General features: G+C 52.7%; 8 protein-coding genes across 8 annotated transcripts; 3 read left to right on the plus strand and 5 right to left on the minus strand.

Annotated features, from left to right (window-relative positions):
• Positions 1-651: 651 nt before the first annotated feature.
• On the plus strand, positions 652-2,911 carry COCSADRAFT_92799 (uncharacterized protein; the record flags this gene model as incomplete). Its single annotated transcript, XM_007703327.1, has 2 exons — positions 652-824; positions 886-2,911. 2 exons carry the CDS (start codon positions 652-654, stop codon positions 2,909-2,911), a joined length of 2,199 nt encoding a protein of 732 aa, XP_007701517.1.
• Positions 2,912-2,932: 21 nt separating this feature from the next.
• COCSADRAFT_340316 (uncharacterized protein) lies at positions 2,933-3,497 on the minus strand. Its single transcript, XM_007703328.1, has one exon. It carries the CDS (start codon positions 3,348-3,350, stop codon positions 2,955-2,957), a length of 396 nt encoding a protein of 131 aa, XP_007701518.1. The 5' UTR covers positions 3,351-3,497; the 3' UTR covers positions 2,933-2,954.
• Positions 3,498-3,645: 148 nt separating this feature from the next.
• COCSADRAFT_92246 (uncharacterized protein) lies at positions 3,646-6,907 on the minus strand (the record flags this gene model as incomplete). The annotated part of the gene is made up of 2 exons (XM_007703329.1): positions 3,646-3,868; positions 3,930-6,907. The coding sequence occupies 2 exons, from the start codon at positions 6,905-6,907 to the stop codon at positions 3,646-3,648; spliced, it is 3,201 nt and encodes a 1,066-aa protein (XP_007701519.1).
• A 306-nt stretch (positions 6,908-7,213) lies between these two features.
• On the minus strand, positions 7,214-9,918 carry COCSADRAFT_120657 (uncharacterized protein). Its single transcript, XM_007703330.1, has 4 exons — positions 9,833-9,918; positions 9,307-9,640; positions 7,619-9,247; positions 7,214-7,563 (listed from the first exon to the last, which is right to left on the minus strand). The coding sequence occupies exons 2-4, from the start codon at positions 9,612-9,614 to the stop codon at positions 7,299-7,301; spliced, it is 2,202 nt and encodes a 733-aa protein (XP_007701520.1). The 5' UTR covers positions 9,615-9,640; positions 9,833-9,918; the 3' UTR covers positions 7,214-7,298.
• Positions 9,919-10,584: 666 nt separating this feature from the next.
• Positions 10,585-16,567, minus strand: COCSADRAFT_38198 (uncharacterized protein). The gene is made up of 3 exons (XM_007702908.1): positions 16,354-16,567; positions 13,592-16,294; positions 10,585-13,539 (listed from the first exon to the last, which is right to left on the minus strand). The coding sequence occupies exons 2-3, from the start codon at positions 16,181-16,183 to the stop codon at positions 10,879-10,881; spliced, it is 5,253 nt and encodes a 1,750-aa protein (XP_007701098.1). The 5' UTR covers positions 16,184-16,294; positions 16,354-16,567; the 3' UTR covers positions 10,585-10,878.
• Positions 16,568-17,185: 618 nt separating this feature from the next.
• COCSADRAFT_340340 (uncharacterized protein) lies at positions 17,186-19,973 on the plus strand. The gene has a single exon (XM_007703331.1). It carries the CDS (start codon positions 17,283-17,285, stop codon positions 19,803-19,805), a length of 2,523 nt encoding a protein of 840 aa, XP_007701521.1. The 5' UTR covers positions 17,186-17,282; the 3' UTR covers positions 19,806-19,973.
• On the minus strand, positions 19,974-21,391 carry COCSADRAFT_340341 (uncharacterized protein). The gene has a single exon (XM_007703332.1). It carries the CDS (start codon positions 21,354-21,356, stop codon positions 20,142-20,144), a length of 1,215 nt encoding a protein of 404 aa, XP_007701522.1. The 5' UTR covers positions 21,357-21,391; the 3' UTR covers positions 19,974-20,141.
• A 232-nt stretch (positions 21,392-21,623) lies between these two features.
• Positions 21,624-23,327, plus strand: COCSADRAFT_145772 (uncharacterized protein; the record flags this gene model as incomplete). The annotated part of the gene is made up of 2 exons (XM_007703333.1): positions 21,624-22,328; positions 22,449-23,327. The coding sequence occupies 2 exons, from the start codon at positions 21,624-21,626 to the stop codon at positions 23,325-23,327; spliced, it is 1,584 nt and encodes a 527-aa protein (XP_007701523.1).
• Positions 23,328-23,480: the final 153 nt, after the last annotated feature.

Raw genomic sequence — 23,480 nt, forward strand, 5'->3', positions numbered from 1 at the left:
TGTCACAATTGACAACTTTCGACCCTCTCTATGTGCTGAGCTGCCTAGCATGCATCAGAGAGGGCTTGTCTGCCATGCTAAGGGCAACCACAGACTGGTGCTGTAGACTTTATTGGATCCATTTTGGTACCAAGGACCGACGGTTGGTGATGGACCGCCCTATCACACACTAGGTTTGGGTGACGTGATGCGGCCTTGTTGAGCGTGGTATCGCAAAGACATTTCCCTAAGGCGTCAAGCCGCAGAATCTATAGGCGTCCACATCCAGGGGAATGCGGGACGGGGCGCATAAAGAACAATTAGGAGCGCCATGTCGCCCGAATGGGATGATCGCAATTCATTGGGCAGCTGTCGGTTAAATAATCACGCTCTACCGTCGCCCATGACTTGGCTGTCCAGACCCCTGTAGTCCCCTCTTATCAAAACAAACACCGTCCTTGGTCTGTCCAACCTACTCTACACTAAGGAACAGGTCTACCCTGCGACAAACAACATCCTGGCATGGCCTATCCCCAGACTCCCCGCCGCCTTGGGGCGCGACCTATGCTACATCCCACTGCCTCATCGCCCAACCTAAACGCCGCCAGCAAAAACATGGCCCGACAAGCCTCTCTCTCAGCACTCGTAGGCGGCAACTCGCCAGCACACCGCATGGGCGCCGACGGCCAGGACATTGATGTAGGCGACACTGTCGATGTGCCTGGTGGCATGGTCGGTGTCGTCAAGTTTGTCGGCAGCATTCGCGGCAAGCAAGGAGTCTTCGCCGGCGTCGAACTCAGCAGAGAATACGCCGCGCGGGGCAAGAATAACGGCTCAGTCGATGGGTACGCATGCCCACCGCTCTTCTGAACACACTCCTGGGCACATCCACTGATGGCGACACAGCACACAGTACTTTGATACTTCGATCCCCAACTCCGGCATCTTCCTCCCTGTGCATCGCGCCCAAAAGCGGGTCTCAGGAGGCTCATCTGACTTTGCGCCTGAGCCAGTCACACCTTCGTATCCCAACTTCAGCCTCTCCACCACCGAAAAACCCAACTTCGGCCACGATGCGCCAAAGTCGCAATTCTCCCAGTCTATCGGACCCGGTGTCCGCGCAACCAGTCCCCAAGGCAAATCCAGCCTGGGCCGCTCCTTTGCACGCCCTGAATCACCCTATCGTCAGAAGCAAGGCCTAAGTGCCTCACCGGCTCGCAGTGGCTCACGCACACCTTCTGGTTTCTCCAAGAGCGCAATCGGCGTACCCCCACGCTTTGCAAGCCCGGCCCCTCCTCGCTTTGCCAGTCCTGCCCCGAGGGCTCCTCCCTTGCAGAAGCCACGAACACCCGGCCCCCAGCGATCCTACTCGCGGAGCAGCTCTCGCGTTGGCCAGCAAGATATTATTGAAGAAGACACTGAAACAACACCCGTCGGCGCAGCGCGCACGAGCAATGACTCCATATCCAGTTACAAACATCGCCGCCCCGGCTCGCGGCTGGGCTCCTCTCCGAGCGAAGAGGTGCAGCGGCTACAGGCGCTTTTGGATGAGCGAGAGAGGCAACTGAAAGAGCAGGCTGCATCGCTGAGCGAAATGGAGGCAAGCCTTGCCGAGATCCAGAGCCTGATACCAGAAGACGGAATGGACATGGGGTCGGCGCATGGTAGCAATGAACCCAATGATGTAGCGCAATTACGAGCACTCCTACGAGAGAAGAACGATAAGATTGCCATGCTCACGTCCGAGTTTGACGCACATCGCTCTGACTTCCGAAGCACCATTGATACTCTTGAACTAGCCAGCACCGAAACTGAGCGTGTATACGAAAAGAAGGTCGAGGAGCTGACGGAAGAGCTACGGGAATATCAATCTCGTACCGAAGACGTTGAGACTGTTGCTATGCAGCTAAAGCAACTCGAAGAGCTCGTGCAAGAGCTTGAAGAAGGCCTGGAAGATGCGCGCCGAGGCGAGGCAGAAGCTCGAGGGGAAGTGGAGTTCCTCAGGGGTGAAGTGGAGCGTGGCCGATCAGAGCTTCGTCGCGAGCGAGAAAAGGCCGCTGCAGCTCTAAAGGGGGCGGGCGCCATGGTCGATACGCCTCAAAGCCCAAGTCAAAGAGAGGTAGAGCAACGTGACGACGAAATCCGAGGACTCAAAGCCATTATCCATTCCTTGAGTTCCGGTGGGGACGAGCGTGTGCGTTCGCCTCTATCACCCCAAGGCCCTGCTGTGGACGCTGAAGAGTTCGCACAAGCAAAGGCAGACGCACAGCGCCTGGAGCGCGAAAAGGAAGAGCTTCGTGGTCTCGTGGAACGCAAGGCTTACCGAGAAGAAGAACTAGAGCGTGAGATTGAAAAGTTGAAGAGCCAGCTCGGTCTTGCCGAGCAACGTGACAGCATGATTAGCAATGGTGTGTCGGAAGTTGCAGCTGTACAGAAGAAGCCTTCGGAGCGTGACTCCAAAGACACAATCATGAACTGGAAGGACTCGTCACAGCGCAACACTCCTCCCGCTCTTGCAATAATGCCCGAGTCAGACGGCCGCTCATCCGTCAACAGCAGCCATCTCTGGTGCGAGATCTGCGAGACGGGCGGCCACGACATCCTCAACTGCTCCGCCATGGGCGGCGACGCATCCACCTACTCCCGCACAAACGACAGCATCCACAACGGCAAAGACGGCGTCATCGAAGGTCTTCGCGGCCTTTCCATCTCCGACCGTTCCCTCTCCGAGCGCCGCCCATCCATTCTCACTCCTTCCAAGACCCCCGGCAGCGCCCCGACCGCTCCTCTACCCAATCCTTCCCTCACCGCGTCCAATTCCGACCTCGTTCCCCCCAAGGGCGCCGCCATTGCCGATCCAGACAAATGGTGTGCCCTGTGCGAAAGCGAGGGTCACGATGTTACGGCCTGCCCTAACGAAGATGCTTTCTGAGTAAAGCTTTGAACTCATGCCGACTATGCCAACCAAAACTTATCTACGTCCCCCCTTGATGAAGAATTCGACAATGGAGTTGAAGATTATACATAACGCAGGGCGTGTAACCACCGAGACCTAAGTAAAAGAAAGAAACAAGGGCAAAGCATGCTCTCACGACATCGCTCCCCCATCTCCCCCAAAATGCGTTTATTTTGGGACCAGAGAGAACTTGTAGAAAGAAAGAAGATTGTTCCAAAGGCACACATATATTCATCCACCCTCTCTGCACCAACGCCCTTCTTTGCATTTGGTTTTCGGTCCGTTTTTTTGCAAAGAGCGCATGATATCCCACCCCCTCAATCTTCTCCTTTTGACAACCCTTATTTGGCAAATTCTTTTTTTGGCATTTTGGGGGTCGTTCTTCCTTGGTTCTTCGTTGTGTTATAACTGCCATCCAACCACCTCGATAGTGTTATGTAGCAGCTTTTATGTAGTCAACCTATTTTGCTCTATTTTATCTTCTTTTTTTTCTTTGTCGACTCGATTACTAATGCTATTGTTTAATCTATAATTTTCTTGATTCCTAGACGATTACGTTTGTTTAGTTGACAAAGATATGCAGTACGAGACTTGCTTTTGTATATTGATACAAACACACACATGTACGTAAATCCAGATTTGAAATTTTATAAAAACGGGATATCAAACGCCCCTCCAAAAAAACAATCCTTATAACCTATGCATCCATCTCACGCCCTCTTCCCAGACTTATGCTTCTTACTCTTCTTTCCCGCACTCTCCTTGAACTTCTCAGCTTCCTTATACGCTTCCTCCACCGCTTCCCCTACTTTCCGCTTCTTCTCGCCCGTCTTGACAGATACTGTTATACTACCTGCTGCGCCCTTCTTCGCCGCATTGCTGATAGCGCGCTCGGCGTCTTCCCAGTCGGTGGCTCCGGTACCGATCTCGTATCTGTTGGGGTATAAAGGTTAGCCAGAGCATCTAGAATTGGTAGAGTAAGGAAAAAACTTACTTATGCAAAGGCAAAGCATCGATCATACTCCTCTGCCTCTCTCTATCCTCTGCCAGAAACTCCTCTCCACCCTCCTTCAACTCTTCTTCCAAGTTCTTCTCTAGCGGCTTAAAGCGGCCTGCATCGCCATCTGCAGTTCCCGCATTGTCTTCGATATCCATGGCGTCAGGCATAGTTTCTTGGACTGCGCCCTCGACGATGCTGCGGAAAGCGGTGGCGACTTTGCGAATAATCTTGACGAACATGGCCATGAGCTGGCTTGCGTTTGCATCTTTGAGTTCTTTTTCTACATCGGAGAATTCTTTGCGCTGGAGGCCGATGGCGAGGAGGAGGGATTTTTGAATGCCGGTGAGTTTGACGGTGTCTTTGAGGCGGCCGGTGAAGTAAAGGTGGGCAATGGAGGGGAGCAGGTCAAGAATGACGTGGTAGTCTAGCATGTTGTTTGCATAGGATTCCAGGCGCTTGAGGTCGAAGGGCGTGAAGAGGGCGTCGAGTTCGGCTTTGCTGATGGGTTTCGCGGCGAGGTCGGCGTCGAGTTTGGATCCTGCTGAGGCAGACTCTTCTATCGAAAGGGATGTCGTGGATGGGAATGTGCGGAATTGATAGGAGAGAAGAGAGAGGAAGCGCTTCTGGAAGTCCTTGGCAAAGGCCGCCACCCAGCTCCCATCTGATGAGGTTGTCTCGAGCGAGCGTAGCATGATACATGTGTGCTCTCCAGTCAGATCGTTGGGTGTTTGCCGAAGGTATACTGGCACAAAAGATGCGCGTTTCCAGAACTTGTGCAACTGCGAGGTGAGACCGTACGATACACCAACGTAGTCAAGCTTGGGAGACTTCAACTCCTGTAACCGAGCGAACAGCGGCGGCATCTCGCTTGCTTCCCTAACCTTGACGTTATCCTTGAGAAGTGATGCATCTTCCAAGTCTTCCTCTGTGACCCTTCGCATGTGCTCCACCTCTTGAGGTTCCGTCTCGGACAAACTTGCGAGCTTGCCATCGTAGAAATCAACCAGGAGTTGCAGGGCCTTTGATCCGTATCCCATGTTAACGTATTCAGGGTTTGTTGCTATCCGCACCACACGGGCACCCGAAAGACTTGCAAAGTTCTCATCCTGAAACTGCTGAGACACAATCCATGGGATCAAGTCGCCGCCTGCACGCTGCCCTCTGCTCAAACTGTTCAGCACACTTTCCCTGCTAATCTGACCTTCCAAAGCCACTTGAATGACACAAAGAGGCTCAGGAAGCTTGTTGTCCTCTGCAGGTCCGGTAAGGACAAACAGGTGGTGCGCCGGCGCATCGGACATGAGCTGCAAATCGTTGGGTGTGTTCTTGTAGTGACTGGCCACATAGAGCGCCATCATCTTCTGCAAGAACTTCTCTGCAGCCGGATTGTAAGAGAAAAGTGTATCGCGATTTACGTGAAGGAGCTGGCACTTGTCAGGATGGGGGCATCCTTGTGTGGCTACTTTTCGGGGCAAGGTTGCATCGAGGCACAAGAGGTCGTTCATCCAGCGCTCGACAGAGTCGCCTGGGGCGTATCGAATGGGCTCCGAAAGCGTAATTTCTCGTAGCGAGCGACCTGTCATCGTAGTCTCTGAAGCATCCTTTGTCTCCTTTCCTGTTGAGCGATCTACGACGTGGGTCGAACCGTTGGTACCCTTGCCTCGTGACTGCTCGCGAAGCTGCTGTATGAGCTTGAGAGACAGTGATCGGCCAGTACCCTCGTAACCGTTGATTGTCGAGGCCATGAAGACGAGGTAAGGACCCATCAGTTTCCGTACCAATGGCAGGGGAATAGCTGCAGCTTCATCAATGACCAACAACTCTGCTTGACCAAGAACATGCGAATCTTCAGGCTTGATGTATTGAATCACCTGTCGGTGCTGGCGGTGTAATTCAATCCTTACAATCGCCTTGTTCTGATCCGGCTGAGTAGACTGCATGATTGTGTAGTCCTGGTGATCGACATAGTTGAGCGAGTCAAAGCCCTTGAGGATGAATTCGAATAGCGTCTTCAAGTTCTCTGGACTTGGCGATGTGATGTAGATGTTACTATAGCCGTGCGCTACCGCTGCTGCTACAGCCACACCCAGAGCTGCTGATTTACCTCGACCACGCGCTGCTGTTAGCGTAACAGTACTTCGCAGGGTCTTTTCCACAATAGCCTCGACAAACGTAAGCAGAGCCTTTGCCTGATCCACAGTCTTTGCGAGCTTGACTAGATCTCCAGTGGGAGGCGAGTCCGCTAGAGACTCTTTAATTTCCGCCAATTCCTTCGCCTTTGGTGTCTTGCCTTCCAATTCTGGGTCCGGTGGCGGTAGTTGCTTGACGTGCTTTCCACCCGAAATAGGAAGCACATTAAGTTCATCGTCGACGACCAAGCAACTGTCGCACTTTCCAAGGGACAGTAGGAAGCGCTCATTGAAGCGCGCAACGACGTCGCTATGCGCCTCTGTTCGGTATCTTGAGTGGATATCCATAGACATAGTATATAGCTGCTTCAAGCTGCTCATGCCTTTCAACAAGAGTATAACCAATCCTCCACCTTCGACTGTCTCTATCGTCCGAGCAAGGAGGTTGGGTGTAAGCGCTTCGAAATCCTGCAGAATACACATGCCGTATGTGTTACCCAAAATCTTTTCCGTCTCTTTATAGTAGACATATCGAATGTTCTGCGTCGAGATGAATAATTCGAACGGATCCTCGGTGTCGACATCACGTATGCCCCGCTTGATCTCGTTCTTAATCTTCTTTTCGCGCTTCTTGCGGTGACTAGAAAATCCCAGCAGCTTGTTCTTGTATGCCCACAGCACCGACTTGTTCAGCTTAACGTCGACGTTGAGCAGAATGTGGTAAAGATTGACAATGACGTCCTTTTGGCGGTCGCCAACAACGACGAAGAAACTACGTTTCTTCTCCTGTGCGCCATTTCGAATCAGCGCCGGAATGCGGGAGTCGATGGCTTTCTTTGGCATCTTGAGAGCTGCGCAGGCGGCAGCGCCTCCTCTTCCGTATTCGAGTGTATCTGGATGGCGCAGGCAATTATATAACACCAAACGAGTCGCAAGATACTCTTGGGTGAATGGCAAGGGAGTGACACCTGCTGCTGGTGTGGTGGTGGGATTGACGGCGCGTGGGAGCAAAAGTTCTGGCCGCCGAGGAAGCTTCAAAGGTTCCGAGAAAATAATTGTTATCGATAACGAAGTCGCGCTAGCACTGCATCCTTCAATGCGCGCACTCTCGGTCCAATCAAAGCCTTCTATTGAGCTCGTTATTCAAAAGTTGGGATGTATGCTTATTTTCAATAGTTAGTTGAACTACAAAATGCCCTTAACTATTTAAATTTGATGTTTTCATGCAATCGTCCTACACCCTCTTGCTCGCCTTCTCGCTCTCCGTGTACTTCTCCAATCCTACGTGCTCATTGATCCAATCCAATACAACCTCATGCCACATCAGACTGTTCTCTGGCTTAAGCACCCAATGGTTCTCGTCTGGAAAGGTCAAGAACTGGCTCTCGATCCCCTTGCTCTGCAACACGTTGAATGCTGCCAAACCCTCACTAATAGTCAGTCTGTAGTCCAACTCACTGTGGATCACAAGCTGTGGTGTAGCCCAGTTCTTCGTAAACCTGTGTAGCGATAGTTAGCAACAGTTTGGACTTGAATGTATCTAGGTAAACATACCTGCTTGGATCCCACTTATCCCAGCCATCAGGGTTGCCCCAAAGGGTGCCTTTGAGATCATGGAAGGGGAAGTAGAGTTCTTCAGAAGACATCTGGCCGTGCATGCTGAAGACACCGTCGTGAGTTACAAGGGCTTTGAACTTGCGGCCCAGAGTGTGACCTTGTATCCAGTTCATCATGTAACCGCCATAGGAAGCACCAAGAGCAACAGCGCGATCTGTATCGACATAGCTGACGTTGGACTCGATGTATTTAAATCCCAAATCGAGGTCTTGGTATGGCAGTCCACCCCATTGGCCTTGAATGGCATCAGTAAAGGCTTGGCCGTAGCTCGTGCTACCTGTTGGGTTTGGACAGATGACGACGTAGCCTTGTTCGGCAAATACAGCAGGGTTCCATCGCGTGCTCCATCCATCGGTCCATGCGCCTTGCGGCCCACCGTGGACCAGGTATGCCAGTGGATACTTCTCTTTGGACGAAAAGTTACTGGGTTTTATGACCCAAGCATGGACTTTAGTATCCTTTGCCGCGCCGTCCCAGTGGATCTCGTCGATTTGATGACGCGATAACCCAAACATGGAGCCTGAGCGTGTGTTGGAAGAGATGTACTTGGTAGTGAGATTGTCGGGATCCGAGTCGTATGGTCGGTCATCAATAGGCAGATTATATGTATCCACGCTATTGGGACGAGAGCTCAGAGGTACCAGCGAGTACAAAGAGTTCTCAATTAGACTTGTAGAGGTGACAAACAAATCGCCATTACCGAGGACCTGTGCACCGCCGATAGTCCCACCTTTCACAAGCAGTGAGGGAAGAGGTTCTTTCTCACTACCTGGCTTAGGAGGACCAGCGCTGTACAGATTTCCACGACCGTGCGCCTCCGCTGTGAAGTAGAGGTGCCAATCGTCTGGACTCCAAGCTATCGATTGCGGACTTTGGTCCCATTTACCCTCGCCATCTTCCGAAGCGTAAAGAAGAGTGGCTCGCGACGGATCCTTGTAATCGTGAATGATGAACGCTTGATTCTTGTCTGACTCGTATCCGTCGGTCTTCATGGACAAAAATGCAATCATCTTGCCAGAGTTTGACCAGACTGGTGATGTGCTCGCGCCTTCGAATCCTTCAATCGAGGTCTTTTTGATTTCAGGAATGTCCTTTAAATGCAAATCATCCCAGAATCCCTCGGCTGCGGAAACATAAATGTTCGTCTTCGTATGGGTGGCTGGGTTGAGGTCAGGGTCCTTCGATGTGAAAACAAGACCATTCTTTGAGATGTCAAAATGATCTTTGCCTCCAAATGGCTCAATTGGGCTCTCCAAAGAGGTACCCTTGAGTGCGTTCTTGAATGGTTGCTCCAACTTGAGAGCTGTTGAACTTTCCGATTTCTTCGTGCTCAACTTGCCAAGCCAGATTGCGTTGCGGTTCTCAGTCACATAATGATCCCAATGGCGGACGAAGCCAGATTTGTACAGCTTTCCTGATGTATGCGACTTTTCGACCTTTTCTGGGTTGAACAGTGTACCATCTGGCTTTGCCTTACCGACAAGTGCAAGCGCATATGTGCCATTGCCGAGTGGGTAGACCTTGGAATCGCTGACTGGGCCTTCTAAAGTGCCCGCTGTGTATTTACTGGTGGCAAGTCAATAATCCATTTATCAGAAACCAGCATCGCGAAATTCAACACTTACCTTTTCTCAAAGTTCTCTGGTGACCCGATGACCAGCTCTGTTGTGCAATCTTCATTAGACTTCAACAAGAGCACTGTCTCATCATCGAGCCACGTAGGCTCGCTGAAAGCCTTGTCGTCCGTCACAAGGCTAGTCTGTTGAGTTTCAACATCCAAAAGGCGAATCTCAGATTTTTCCTCGTGCTCAGAGAAAGAGTAAGTCGATACACAATACAGAATCTTGGATGCATCCGAGTTTGGAGAGCCATGAGATCTCCGAGGTGCTTCAAGGAGCACCTTGGGCGTAAACTTGGAGGCTCTGATCGTCATGATGGTGGCCTGCGAAAATCAGGCGCCTGTTCGGGATGTCAGTTTGCAAAATCATGAGATGGATAAAAAATATGGTTAGTCTTTGTGTTGTCGTGTGCTCATGCCCAGCTCTGTTGCTGGGTCCATGATGCTCTCCCAATAAGCAATATGCAAGGGTGCAGACCGCCATTTGGAGACATCCTTATAATAGACATAGACATACCAAAAGCACAACTTACTAATAGAGAGACTCTTTCAAATGTAGAAATGTCTTGTAAGAACAAGAATGACAAGTAACAAATGTGAAAGAGCACCGTGGTAGACGTGGTACGTGGAACTACGCGGATGTGGTTGGCCGACCGACCCCTCACGCCAGCCACCTCAGCGGCTAGCGGCGCTCTTTGTGTCATCACTCACCGGTATTGCGCTACCCCGCTCGGGATCGAAGATGCAGCCTGTACAACCAAGGGTCCCGAACACCGTGAGCTGCATTACTTACAACAATCTACTACCAATATAAATTATAAAATTTCAAAAAACACTAAAATTCAGTCCAAGGACATCAAGTCCTGTGGCGCAGTGGTAGCGCGCCGTTCTTATAAGATTCGTCAGACTCTTATGACCTCATCCAAGGTTATGCGGATGCCGTGGGTTCGAAGTAGGTTTCTCCCGCAAGAAATTGTTTCGATTTTCTTTACTAACAGATCTTTCAGCCCCACCAGGACTATATCTCCTTCTTTTTTTGCCCTATTTCCAACCACAACGTTAGGTATGCCTTTTTGCTTCTTGGCATTCTGTACGCATGTATACGCTTATGCACTAATTTTTGAAGTAATGGTACTCTTATGCAACTAACGTTATATACATTAACTACGCACTATAAAAAGAACCATAACACCAACAGATATATCCAAACTTTTTGAGTTGAAGATCCTATCCAACATATCAAGATAGCACTTCATTTACACAACAGCAAAGTAATAGTAACAATAAGAGCATGTATGATTCATTAACAACCATGAGGTAAGAATAAGCAAGTGGAGGATATCTAGAACGTGAAAGAACCGCTCAAAAAACAAGCACGTTGCTATACACAAAAAAGCCCATCATACGCCTTGGTTTTTCACTCCAAGCAACGACCCCCACTCGCTCCCCCAAAAAAGTGTGTGTTCATAAGAAAGAAAGGAAATCCAATCATAACATCGTTACCGATCCAAGTTTTCTCTCTCCCCAAAGCGGGGACAAGGAAAAGGTTGAGATCGTATTAAGGAGCAAAGACAGCAGTTCATGGCTTCCAAATCTGCCACTTCTTCTTCTGCTTGGGAATAACAAAGCTATCCTGGCTCATCTGCTCGCCTTGCTGCTGCTGCTCGGCGAACCCCGTTTCCTCTTCTGTAGCGCTGTCAAAGCTATCTTCGTCATCAGAGGGGGCACCGCCGCCGAGATACCTATTTGCGGTGCTGACGCTGCCGTTGCGTTGTGGGTAGGTAGGGTATGTGGCAGTGGTTCGGTCGTAGCCGCCTCGGGAGGGTTGGGCGGCGTAGTCTGCGCGTTGGACTGGTTTTTCCGTATATTCGGGGTCGATTACTTGTCTTGGGGCCATGGCGGGGTGGCTTTGGCCGTCGCGGCCGCCGCTGCTGAAGTAGTCGCCGCCTGCGGTATCTTGTCGGGCTTGTAGACCTTGTCCATCGCGTGCGTACGGCGAACCAGGACCTGCACCGACAATAGCGGGATGTGGTGGGTATGATTCGCGCTTGGCTCGCCTTTGCGATTGCGTCGCAGTGAGACCGTATGGGCTCTGGCCTCCTGTAGCCCCTACTGGTCTCCTCTTCACCGTCAGGGGATCATCCGGGTGTGTTGCTGGTAGTTGTGACTTGTGGGAAGAGTTGCTATATGTAGGCTGTATGCGGGTGGAAGCAGAGCGAGATGGAAGCGCAGTCGCTTGGGCTGCAGTTTTCACCTCTTGGGGATGCTGAGGCGCGCTCGCATTCCTCTTCGCAGCGACACTGTCCCAAGCAAAGGCTCTAGCACCGGCATTCGGCCCAGTATCTAGACTTCGACGTCCTTGGATTCGAGCTGCAGGGTTGTGAACGGCTCCGTCAGACTGAGCCGGGCCTGCTGTCCGGGCTGAATTGGCATGGAAACCAGAGCTGAGGAGATCGTTGCGAGGGACAGTGGTAGTAGCGGCAGCAGCAGTAGCAGCAGAGGCCGGTGCCATGGCTGGAGTCGGCATTGCAGGTGTGGTAGGAGCAGAGGCAGACCCGCGTCCGTTACGTGGACCAATGCCTGGAATTACTACCCTGGGTCCGACTTTGTACTGTTGCCGTTTACGTTCCTCCTCATCTTCACTAGAAATCTCGCCGAGCTCGCTCCCGCTTTCGCTACCCGAGATGGAGTTGCCATCTTCACCGATTGTGGTCTTGCGTTTTCCACCAAAGGCGCGGAAGAAGCCTCGAGGTTTACGGGGCTCCTTTTCCTCGGCATCAGACTCAGGTTCGACATAATCGAGAGCTGGCACAAGAAGTCGATACGGCGTTGTGATACCTGCCGGGTCGTGCTGTGAAATTTCGACATTGAGGCAAATATCAAGACCACCTTCGAGGTTGATGAACTCCTGCTTTTTCACGCTCTTCCTACTCAGTACGCTAGGGCGACGGTGGAAGTTGGACGGCCGGTCCTGAGATTGGCTCCGGCGGCCTCGAGGCGTTGTGCTTTCCGAAGTGCCTGGGCGGTCGCCATCCATTGAAGGTCGACGACGGAATAGCGAGGACAAAGAATTGCGACGAGGATGAGCAGGCCTCTCTGGTTCCGATCGATCTGGTGAAAATGAAGATTTCAGCTGATGGTGGCCCACTTGCTGGTCATCGGCAGCCGCATAAGCCGGGTTATTGCGATATGATACAGGAGGGCCCTGGCGGCGTGCAGAAGGTTTTGTTTGCTGTCCACTCAGTCGTCTCACCAGCTGACCAGGTGCAAAATCAGCGAACGATCTTCCCGCAGCAGGTCCATCTGGGGTCGCAGGCGGTGACGGTGTCTGTGATGGTGTGGATCCTGGCTTGTATTCTCGAATGCTGCACCAGTTTCGGTGGGGGAGAAGATGATTATTATTTCTCTTTTTTCCGTCCACACCATGGGTGAATAGCGCTATCATGTCTTCATCCGTCTCCGAATCTAGATGATGTATCTTGTTTCGTTTGTTGATGATATCCGCCATCATATCGGGAGGCGGCGTGTTGACTATGGCCGAGGAAATAACATTTGGCATGTACCTATGATCTTTGTCTTTTGGTATGTTGAGCTTTTTGTTGCTGTAGAATTGACCAACCGCTGCCAAATGGACATCGCCACCAAGAATTGTGACACGAACAGATTTGGTGGAGGCAATGTGTTGAAGCTCACGGATGAACCAGTTGCGTTCCTCCTTGTGGTGCTTTGCAGTCCAGTGATCATCCAAGTCATCTAGAATCTCCACGCCGCCGTCAAACTTGTTCACAAAGTTGCCCAGCATACCAGTGCGACCAAGAGCCTTGATGGGATCCATGATCCTACTAGTCAGGATATTCTCGAGGAAGTTCAATCGAGGGTAGGCAATGGGCACGCCAAGAAGTACAATCAAGTGTTTAGTCTCGCCCTTGATAATCTCATCTTCAAGACGGTCAAAGATGATGTCGTATGAGTCCTCGGTAAGTATCTCGTCCCGCTGCCGCTCCGTACGGCAGTCAAGACCAAGAAAGGCCACAGGTCGGCCAAGCCGCATAAAAACGCTTCTGGATCGCTCTTTGATGTAAGGACCAGGACTTTTACCAAGCACCCATGAAGGCTCTGTCTTTTCGGTCTCTGCGGGCACGGATTGGTGCTGGAAGAGCATGTAGTACTTGAAGGCAACGGCGCCGACTCCTGTGAAAACTGGAGTTTGCATAAAATGGTGGGGATATGAACCAAAGCCCTAAATGATTAATTTAGATAACGTTCAAATATTATTGTGGGACCAAACTTACGTCGATAATGTCATGATCATCCCAAATGTTGATCATAGGAATTTGTGAATTGGCCAAGCCAAACATACCCTGGGAAAACCACATCGCGTACCGATCTAGATAGAACTGCTCAAGCTCATTCTGCATCTCCTCGGAAAATGGTTGATGGTGCTTGTGTAAGGGATTCCTGTTTTCAGTCCATTGTCTGAACAATGTTGTCTGCCTCATAGCAGCATCATTGTAGATTTGATCACCCCCACCAATCATTACGTGAAACGGACGAGTCTGATGGGTATTGAGGACGTCACGCCACATGGGATCTGGACCACAGAACTCATCAGGGTCGACACTAGCAGAAAACCCGTTGCAGCTGTGGAACATGATGTTCATAGATTCGCCCTTGGCAGGGACCCAGAATCCAATAGCTGGGCCCTGATTTATCTTGTAGGCGATACGTGTTTGGCTAGTTCCGAGTTCAACTTCAATGTTGAAGCGCCAGAAAGTCACACCCCGCTCAGCGTGCAGACGAATACCGGGGAAGTCGCGTACTTTGCCTAGCTTCTCACCGTCTCGCTTGTGGATGCGGGTGGACTTAGCAGCCGATCCGTTAGCAGTGCTCCTAGTCTTGGAGAATAGCCCCGTGCTGTTCTCGACGCGCGATAGGTCTACATCCTCGACAATCTCATCAATAGGCCTGACGAACAGCGTCTTGCCGGTGCGCGACACTTTAGTCTGGCCTTCGATAGGATCGATATATGATGGATCAAGCTGATCATGATCTACCTCTTCCGGTGGTGGAGATAGGATATCCATTGGCTGTTTGAACAGTCGTAACGTCGGTGGCTTGGAATAGGACGAGGATGCGTCAACAGTCACAATCATGACACTGCCTCGCCATATCTCCCGCTCTTGGCCTGGTTTGCTGCGGTCTTTGCGAAGACCCGTGTAGCGCAGGAGCGGCCCACACTTGAGATACAGTGGCGGGTTAAAGCTGGTTGGCAGGTGTATGTCATCGGCATAGCCATCATACATGGGTTCCACATAGCTGTTAGAGCGTCTCCGCCGGGCCATTTTGGTTTCTTCCCACCATGCCTTGTTGCCGCTGTTAGCCGTGACTGGGGCGTTCAAGTCAAGATCGTCAGCAACAAGGGCGCCGACCGGGGCGTTTTTCCATTCATCAAGCACTGCCTTGGGTGTGTATGTCCTCTCCGGCTCGCCATGGCGACTGAAACGATGGCGAGATTTCTTCTCGGGATCATGAAAATCCAACTCAGACTCGGACTCGGAGAAAACGACACTCTTTCGATTGGTCTGGGGTACTGGGGGCATTACCGGGGTGGTCTTGGGTACAGGTGGCATACGAGGCTTGGTTGGTGGGATATCGACCACACGTGGCGCCGTCTTATGGTCAACAGACTCTTGCGGTATGTCCATTTGCGCGGCCATGATGCCTACTCGGCTATCTCTTTTCCCTTGGACTCTCTTGCTCTCGGCACGAGTGACTTCAGCACCGGCTGACGTATCGTCTACACCGACCAGGCCAAGTCCCGCAGCATCGGCCGCAGGCTTGTGGTCTTTCTGCGAAGGAAGTGAGCTCCGGTCGCTATAACTGCCACTGTGCGGTGAACCCCTAACGGGTTCCTTGCCTTTTAGACTGGTGCTTCGCGGAACAACCTGGCCCTTGTGCCTGGTGGCCTGTTGAGCGGGTTGGACTGCTCCGCCCTCGGGTGGAGAAGGATCCCAAGGCTCGTTAAGGTCGTAAATGAAGCCATTGTCGGATTCCCACTGGGTTATTTGCGGAGACGCATGATTCTTCTCTGTTGGCATTGAAACATGACGCTTGCTGCTACCTGCTCGGTTGGGCGCACTAGAGGTGTTGTCTAGTGTTGCCACGGGCTGAGACACGACTCGCTGCTGGTTCTGAGCGGCTTCTCGCGCCCGTCTTTCCCGTGCCTCAGCCTCAGCCTTTTCTTGCGCTGCCAACTCGGCTTCTAGTATCCTCGCTCTCCTCTCCTCTTTGCTGATGTCATCCAACTTGCCTTCCAGCTTCTGGAGCGGTGAACGGTCTGGCACAGAAGGACCACGTTGGGAGCCTCGCCGCCCTACAGCTCCTGCCAGTGGCTCGACGGGAGCATATGGTGGTGACCGTAGGTTGTAGAGTCTGTCTGCAGCTGTTTGGATGGTCGCCTGTTGTCTGCTCGGGTTCAATTGAATAGCTGGATCGCGTGCCCGCCCAGAGCTTGTGCGTGCCGGGACCCTGACGCCCCTCGAGTATGGGTCTCTGTATGACGAGGGCGGTGCGCGCGGTACGTCTGGCGCAGCCGGTATGGACTCGCCCATTGCGCCGGTGGTGGGAGGAAGGATAATCTTGCTGTTCCGCCGCCTCTGAGTGACAGGATCTGAGGAGGAAGCTAAGACTGGCCGGGCAGTGTTACTGGGCATGGCGGTGGACATGGCGGTCTCGGGTGGAGATGCGCCAGCTGGTTGGGCATCGGCTGGGCGACGGTATGACGTTGCGCGCTTTGGGGCAGAGCTGTCCGGTGTCTTGCGGAGAGCAATGTTAATATTGACAGCTCGCTCGGCGTAGGAGCCGCTGTTCCGCTTGTCTTCCATGTTGTAACAGGCTCATGAGGTGGGCAATGGTGAAGCGAGTGGGGGCCACCACCACTGGGTGCAAGAAGGGACAGATGTCAGGCTGGATGCAGACTCTGTGTGCAAGGAGCACTATCACATGGACCCTTAGAGAAGCGGCTCGAGTGGTAACATTTGTGGTAGCTACCTACTGTAGGTGTATAGTACGAAGAACAAGTGTGGCGGTGCGGCCGAGGCGCTGGCAGACAGACAGCGCAAAAAACTCGGGTCCAACTGAAGCGCAATGACGACGAGGGAGCCACACTACAGGAAGATGCTATATACAAGGGAAGAGGAGGAGCGGTAGGGCAGCAGGGAAGAGACTGATATCCATGGTCAGCGCATGGTGGAAATAGGTGGCGGGAGGGCGTGAAAGAGAGATGGCTGGAGACAGCGTCTGCCACGGCCGGCCGGCCGCCTCGACCCATGCACCCACACCCACCGGCGGGCGGCACAGCAGAACAGCAGGCCTGCTAGCAGCACTAGTACACAGTAAGTCGAGTAGTCTCGGCGCCTAAGTGGGCTGTCTCTATTAGTATCAGCTTCTGCATATGTAAGCATAAGCGCGGATGCGGACCGCCCAAATAGGTAAGGCGTGTGTGGCGCGAGGGCAGAGAGTAGAGTACACGCTCTCACAAATGCTTGTTTCACTCGCGCCCTTCAGCCACGTTCCCACTCCAGACCACATACCGGCGCCGAGAGACCTCATTGTCGTTTTCAATTACTCGACTCTCCGCGTCTTCTCCCGCACCCATCCCCTGGTTGCATTTTCTTTGAGTACATACACACCCGCTGGCACGGTTGGCCTGACCTATCCCTGTTTCTGGTACTCCGCATCCCTCAGGTTAGCCGGCGCAATCTGGCTTCTCCATAAGCCGAATAATTAGCCATCTATCCATCCCTACTCTCACCGACGACCACAGTATCCTCACCCCTGAGCCCTCGCCCCTCAACTCTCAAATTTCCCGCGCCCCGCACATAGACAGTCGTCTATACCTGGCCAGCCCTGTGCAACGCGCTTCAGCTACTACATGATCGCAGCCGGCTGCTCATAGCCTCCTTTCCTTTCGGCGCCCTCGCCATGCGCATTCACTTTTGGGGCCTGCTGTCGGTGGCGACGCTCGCTGCAGCAGGAAATCGCCTCCCACCCCGCAACTACACGAGCCACGACTATTATGCCATCCACATCTCCCCGTCCGAGTCTCCCTCAGAAGTCGCTGCCCACCTGGGCTTGACGTACGACGGTCCCTTCGACTCGCTCGACCACCACCACATCTTCAAAGCCCCGAAACATGACAACGACATCGTAGACGATGCACGGCAAGAGCTCAAGAGGCGTCGGCGGAAGCGTGAAGTCGGCGCCGAGTACCACCCCCTTGACAGTATCCGCTTCGCGCAGAAGCAAAAGCTCAAGCCTCGCCACTGGAAGCGGAGTGTAATACCTCCACTGCCAGATCGAGCCGTCCCGGTCACGGAAGCCATCACAGCTCAGCGCAAGGTCGCAGAGCAGCTACAAATCAAAGATCCTATTTTCGAGGAGCAGTGGCATATTTTCAACGTCAAGGCACAGGGCAACGATATCAACGTCACCGGCGTGTGGCTGCAGGGCATCACTGGCAAAGGCGTCACTGCATGCGTTGTGGACGATGGTCTGGATTACACCAGCAACGACTTGAAGGACAATTTTTTCGCCGAGGGCTCTCACGACTACAATGATCACGAAGACCTACCCACCCCAAAACTCTCTGACGACCGCCACGGAACAAGATGTGCTGGAGAAATTGCTGCGGGAAAGAACGATGCCTGTGGACTTGGACTCGCCTACGAAGCCAAGGTCTCTGGTGTACGCATCCTCTCGGGCGACATTACCGACGTTGACGAGGCGCTTGCTATAAACTACGAGATGCAGAAGAACGACATTTACTCATGCTCGTGGGGTCCCCCTGATGATGGCAAAACCATGCAGGCACCAGGAATTCTTATTGAGAAGGCCATGGTGAACGCTGTCCAGAACGGCCGTGGCGGCAAGGGCAACATTTATGTCTTCGCGGCTGGCAACGGCGCTGCTAGTGGCGATAACTGCAATTTCGACGGTTACACCAATAGTATCTACAGCATCACTGTCGGCGCCATTGACCAGAACAATGAACACCCATACTACTCTGAGGCATGCTCTGCCCAGCTTGTTGTAACGTACAGCAGCGGTGGCGGCGATGCCATTCACACGACCGACGTGGGCTTGAACAAGTGCACTAGCTCACACGGAGGCACATCTGCTGCTGGGCCAATTGGTGTGGGAGTGTATGCCCTGGTGCTCCAAGCTCGACCTGAATTAACATGGCGCGACGTCCAGTGGCTCACAGTCATGACCGCTGTCCCTCTCACTACCCCTAGCGACTGGACTAAGACGCCCTCTGGCCGCATGTTTAGCCACCAATTTGGCTACGGAAAGCTCGACGCTTATGCAATTGTCGAAAAAGCCAAGACCTGGGAGCTCGTCAAGCCTCAAGCCTGGTTCTACTCACCCTGGATGCATGTCCGAAAGCCGATTCCAGAGGGCGACAAGGGTCTCGCTAGTTCTTTCGAAGTCACACCAGACATGCTCAAAAACGCAAACTTTGAGCGCGTCGAGCACATTACCTTGACTATGAACGTAGAGCACCAGCGTCGTGGAGACCTCAGTGTTGAGTTGCGATCGCCAGGTGGCATGGTCTCGCACCTCTCAACTGCGCGCCGCTCGGACGAGGCGCCCTATGGTTACATTGATTGGACCTTTATGTCAGTCGCCCACTGGGGTGAAAGCGCCATTGGCAACTGGACCGTTATCATCAAAGACGTAAAAGCAGGCAACGGCAAGACTGGCGTTTTCACCGACTGGAAGCTGCGTCTCTGGGGCGAATGCATTGACGCATCCAAAGCCAAACCCCATCCAATGCCCGACGAGCACGAGGACGACGACCACGACAAGATTGACGATCATCCTGCGCACGTCACCAGCGTCGCTGTCCCCTCTAGTGCTGAGCCAACCATCACCTCTCTCCCTGCTGACCACCCCGACCGCCCCGTCAACCAGAAACCCACTCCAACACCGGCTGACAGTAGTTCCCAGACTTCTGTTGCCGCCGCGCCCACGGCAACCGCAACGGAATCTACCGCCGAAGCGAGCGAAAACTTCCTCCCCAGCCCCTTCCCCACCTTTGGCGTCTCAAAACACACCCAAATCTGGATCTATGGCGCCCTCGGCCTTATCCTCGTCTTCATCGCAGGCCTCTGTACCTACCTCTTCATTGCCCGCCGCAAGCGCATCAAGGATTCGCGCGACGCGTACGAATTTGAGGTCCTGGACGGCGACGAGGACAGAGACGATGCGGGCTTGCTTTCTGGTGCTGGAGCCGGTGGAAGGAAGAAGCGTGCGAAGAGGGGTGGCGAGCTTTACGATGCTTTTGCGGGCGAGTCTGATGAAGATCTCCTAAGTGATGATGATGATGGCAATGAGGGCCCATATAGAGATCAGGAACGTTTCAACGAGAAGTATGCGCGTGATGAGGAGAGTGAGGAGGAAGAGGGAAGTGGAAGTGGAGGGAGCTCAGTGGGGAGGAAGTAGATGGCCCATTCCTCTCTCCCCTCTCTGTCTCTCGCTCTCTGTCTTGTTGCCTTGAAGTTCAAGCTCGCATCTACGTGTTCTACGTACGACAGGCGTTTTTTTGCCTTCTTGTTTTCTAACTGTTGAACTCGGGTGACTTCCATTTGGGCGGCGTTTGAAAAGATTCCTGCGCTTGGCTTTTATAGTCGGAATAGAACATGAAAGAATGGTTGGCTTCTTCGACATGAAGGAATGTGTTTGTGAATGACAATCTTTGAGAATATGGGGGTATCATTGTTTGTATACACGGATAGAACCTCTTTTTCGTCTTTTTCTTATCCCAAGATGAATAGAAATTTACGCCACTTTTCTTCCCACATTACCCACACCCTTACCTACTACGCTAACAACAATTTCTTCCCTCTCACCCCCCGCTTCCCTAAAGCCCCATGCACTGCCTCCAAACATCTTCGCATCCCTCGCTAGCTGGATGATTTCCTCACTGGCCAGTACCTCCTTGCCCAGCGCCACTCTACCGACATCTTCGCTGCCCATAGCCATAAGCATGAGGACCGTAGGCGCCGCTACATTTTCTACACAGCCTCCCTGCGCAATCTTCTCGAGCAGCTGGTACGCGCACTGTTTGCCTATTTCGTCTGCAGGGACGCCGCCGTCAGGCGGGGAGCACACATCGGCCGAGTATATACAACCTGTGCTGCTTTCCGCGACGAGACTGATACCGAAGCCGACGGCGCCCTTGACCTTGCCTGAGGCGTGACCCTTTGCGTTGGTGGGGATTAACGGTGCGGGACTTGCGTCTGAGAAGATGTACGTGTCTGGTACGAATTTGTTGAGGATGCCTCGAGCAGTGAAGGTCATGCGTTCGTTGTTTGTCTTGGGGACTTCGACGCAGTACGCTACGCCGCGGATTTTCTTGACTCGACCTGGGTTCAAGAGGTGCAGTGTCTTGGGGAGGCGGACTTGGTGGTTGAATACGAGTTGGACTTCGCCGCCTGCGCCTTTGCCGCCTGTGGGGGCGCACGAGCGCTTGAGGATGCGCAGTTCGATGTTGCGCTCAATGGCGAAGTTTTTGTAGAGCGGCAGTATGGCGGTGCGGACGGTGTCTGCTGAAACGTCACCAGCGATTGTGGATGAGGTGACACAGCCTTCGCCGTGGAAAATGACGTTCATGTTACCCTTGCTGAATGGCGAAAGGATGCATAGAGGGATTAGCCACCAGCTTACTCCTCGCTTTCTGCATTCTGCGGGTATCTCGTGGCGGATTACGCCTCCGCTTGCGCCAAGGCCTTCGGCTGAGCCTGTGATGAGTCCCGGGCGGTAGACGAGCGTTGTGCCCGTCATGCTAAACTGTATTTGTGAGCCATTCGTCACTGAGTCGAGGAGTCGGATGAAATTTGTTTCATGGCGAGTTAAACCGGGGTTGGTCGACGAGGACCGGATTTGCGATATGCGAACAGGTCGGCCGGTGAGGGTTGCAAGCAGGAGGCGGGAAATCAGGTGGCGATGGCCAGTAAAATTGATGGGTTGCTGAAGGGAGTCGTCTAGGGCCATGGCGGGCGGTTGTGCTGTGGGGTAGAGGTACACGGAGTGTGAAATTGAAGATGCGATGCGCTGCTATGCGACTGGAACTTTTTTTGGCGGAGCTTGACGATAAGATAAGACTAGCGCAGACGCGGTCTCTGCGCGTCTCGCGTTGGACGAATCGTCCGCATGTCTCCGCATGAGCGCATAATCGATTCTGAATCGATTTGCACAGTGTCAGTTCCTACTTGCACTGTCTGATTCTAGGATACTTTGGTTGCAGTATTCTATGCAACAATGGCGGGTCTGACTAGGAAGAATGTTCATCCACTGCTCCGCTCTGTAAACGGGAAGCGCCATGCGACCGATGATGATCATGAAGAGCCGGCAGGAAAGAGACGAGCGGACAACAAGACATTTCCTGCAAAGGAACAAGAAGAAATCGATATCAATGCCGATCCACTGACCTCCGACGATGAATTACGTGCTCCCCCACCACGACCAGCCAAGTCCTCGAAACCCACTATGCCAGCACCTCGCAACGTGGATACGGAATTGAAGAGACCCCAGAGGAAGCCTGCGAAGAAGAATGCATCAATACGAGCACCAACCAGGGGTGCATTCAAGAATAGCCAAGAACTCAAAGTGGGAGATGGGCAAACTGAAGACAAGGAGAATACTCTCGCATCTTCCCAAGTGTCAACAAGCGACGGGCTAATCCAGTGGGGTATGGAACATGTCTCTCAGAAGAATAACAAGAATGCGAAAGGATACGGTTCAAAAACAAAGAATATACATGTACCAGCACCAAAGAATTTTGGGAAAGGCCCATCCAAACCTGCTGTGCGAACATATGGATCAGCAAGTCAATCAAAGAGCAAGCAACCAAGCCAGGATTCTAACAGTGACTCAAGTGTCTCCATGTTGGATGACGATGAGCTGCAAGAGCTCGCGGAAGAACTGGGTGAACCTAATTTGTCCGATGACGACGATTTACGGAGAGTGGATAGTAAAGCAACATCTAAGAAGGCCAAAGACAAGGACACTGGGGCTGTCCCTTATGATGACAAAAAACTATCCGAAGTACTCAATTCAATATCAGAACAACCCATGTCAGAAAAGTTGAAAAAAGCCGCAAAATCAGCCCAACTACTGAAACAACTCAACTCCTGGAAAGAAAACAACGACCCCCCTTCCTCGCAACCCGACTCAAGCGCCGCCCAAGACCACCTCAACGAAGTAAGCAACTACATCGAGCACCTCCCAGAAATTGAAGAAGAAGGCACCCGCTGCCCCCTCTGCAGCCACCCCGTCTCCCCCTCCGACTACTGGACCTTCTGGACCTCCAAGCCCAAAACCGTAAAACACAAATCCGCATTCTGCCACCTCCATAAAAAGCTCTCTGCACAACAAGCCTACACATCCGCGGGTTACCCACTTATAAACTGGGCCCTCCTCCCCCGCCGCCTCAAGTCTCACAAATTTACTCTCCGCCAGATCTTACTGAACGAGCGCCCCAGCCCCCACAGATCCAGATATGAACCTGTGGCTCTAACGGGGAAAGCAGCCTCTATCCCTTCTAAACGTACAGATTTATCTCCGTCCCATCAGGCTGAACTCGAGGCTTACGCCCTGGACGATCGCGCTGCGTACCCGGGCTACTACGGTCCCCACGGCCGCCGCCTCATCACTGAGAACATTCTCGACCTCCTCAAAGATGATATCAAGGGGTGCGGTGATGCGGTTGTGCAGGCGTCCGGTGTCGCAGTGTTTGTGCAGCAGGTTATGGTGCCCGAGGCGGCGGTCTTGCTTATTATGGAGGATTGTGGGGTTGGGTGGGAAGAGGCTGAGGGGGTGAGGGAGGAGACGTACGAGATGGGCGTGCTGGTTAATGAGGAGATTGAGGATGAGGTTGTTGCGGAGGAGAGTGAGGAGGAGGAGGAGGAGGAGGAGGAGGAGGAGGAGGAGGAGGAGGAGGAGGAGGAGGAGGAGGAATATTAGATGAATTAGAGGGGATGATGCGGATTACTGTTAATCTTTTGGTCTGGTGGAGGTGGATGAGGTGGGCGTATGTTTTGTCCTTGCAATTGGACTTAATGTGTTGGCGAAGCGGGTTTTCACGAGGCTCGGCCGTGGATATGGCTTGTGTTTGAT

This window comes from Bipolaris sorokiniana, assembly GCF_000338995.1.
Source record: "Bipolaris sorokiniana ND90Pr unplaced genomic scaffold COCSAscaffold_9, whole genome shotgun sequence".
Classification (NCBI taxonomy): Eukaryota; Fungi; Ascomycota; class Dothideomycetes; order Pleosporales; family Pleosporaceae; genus Bipolaris; species Bipolaris sorokiniana.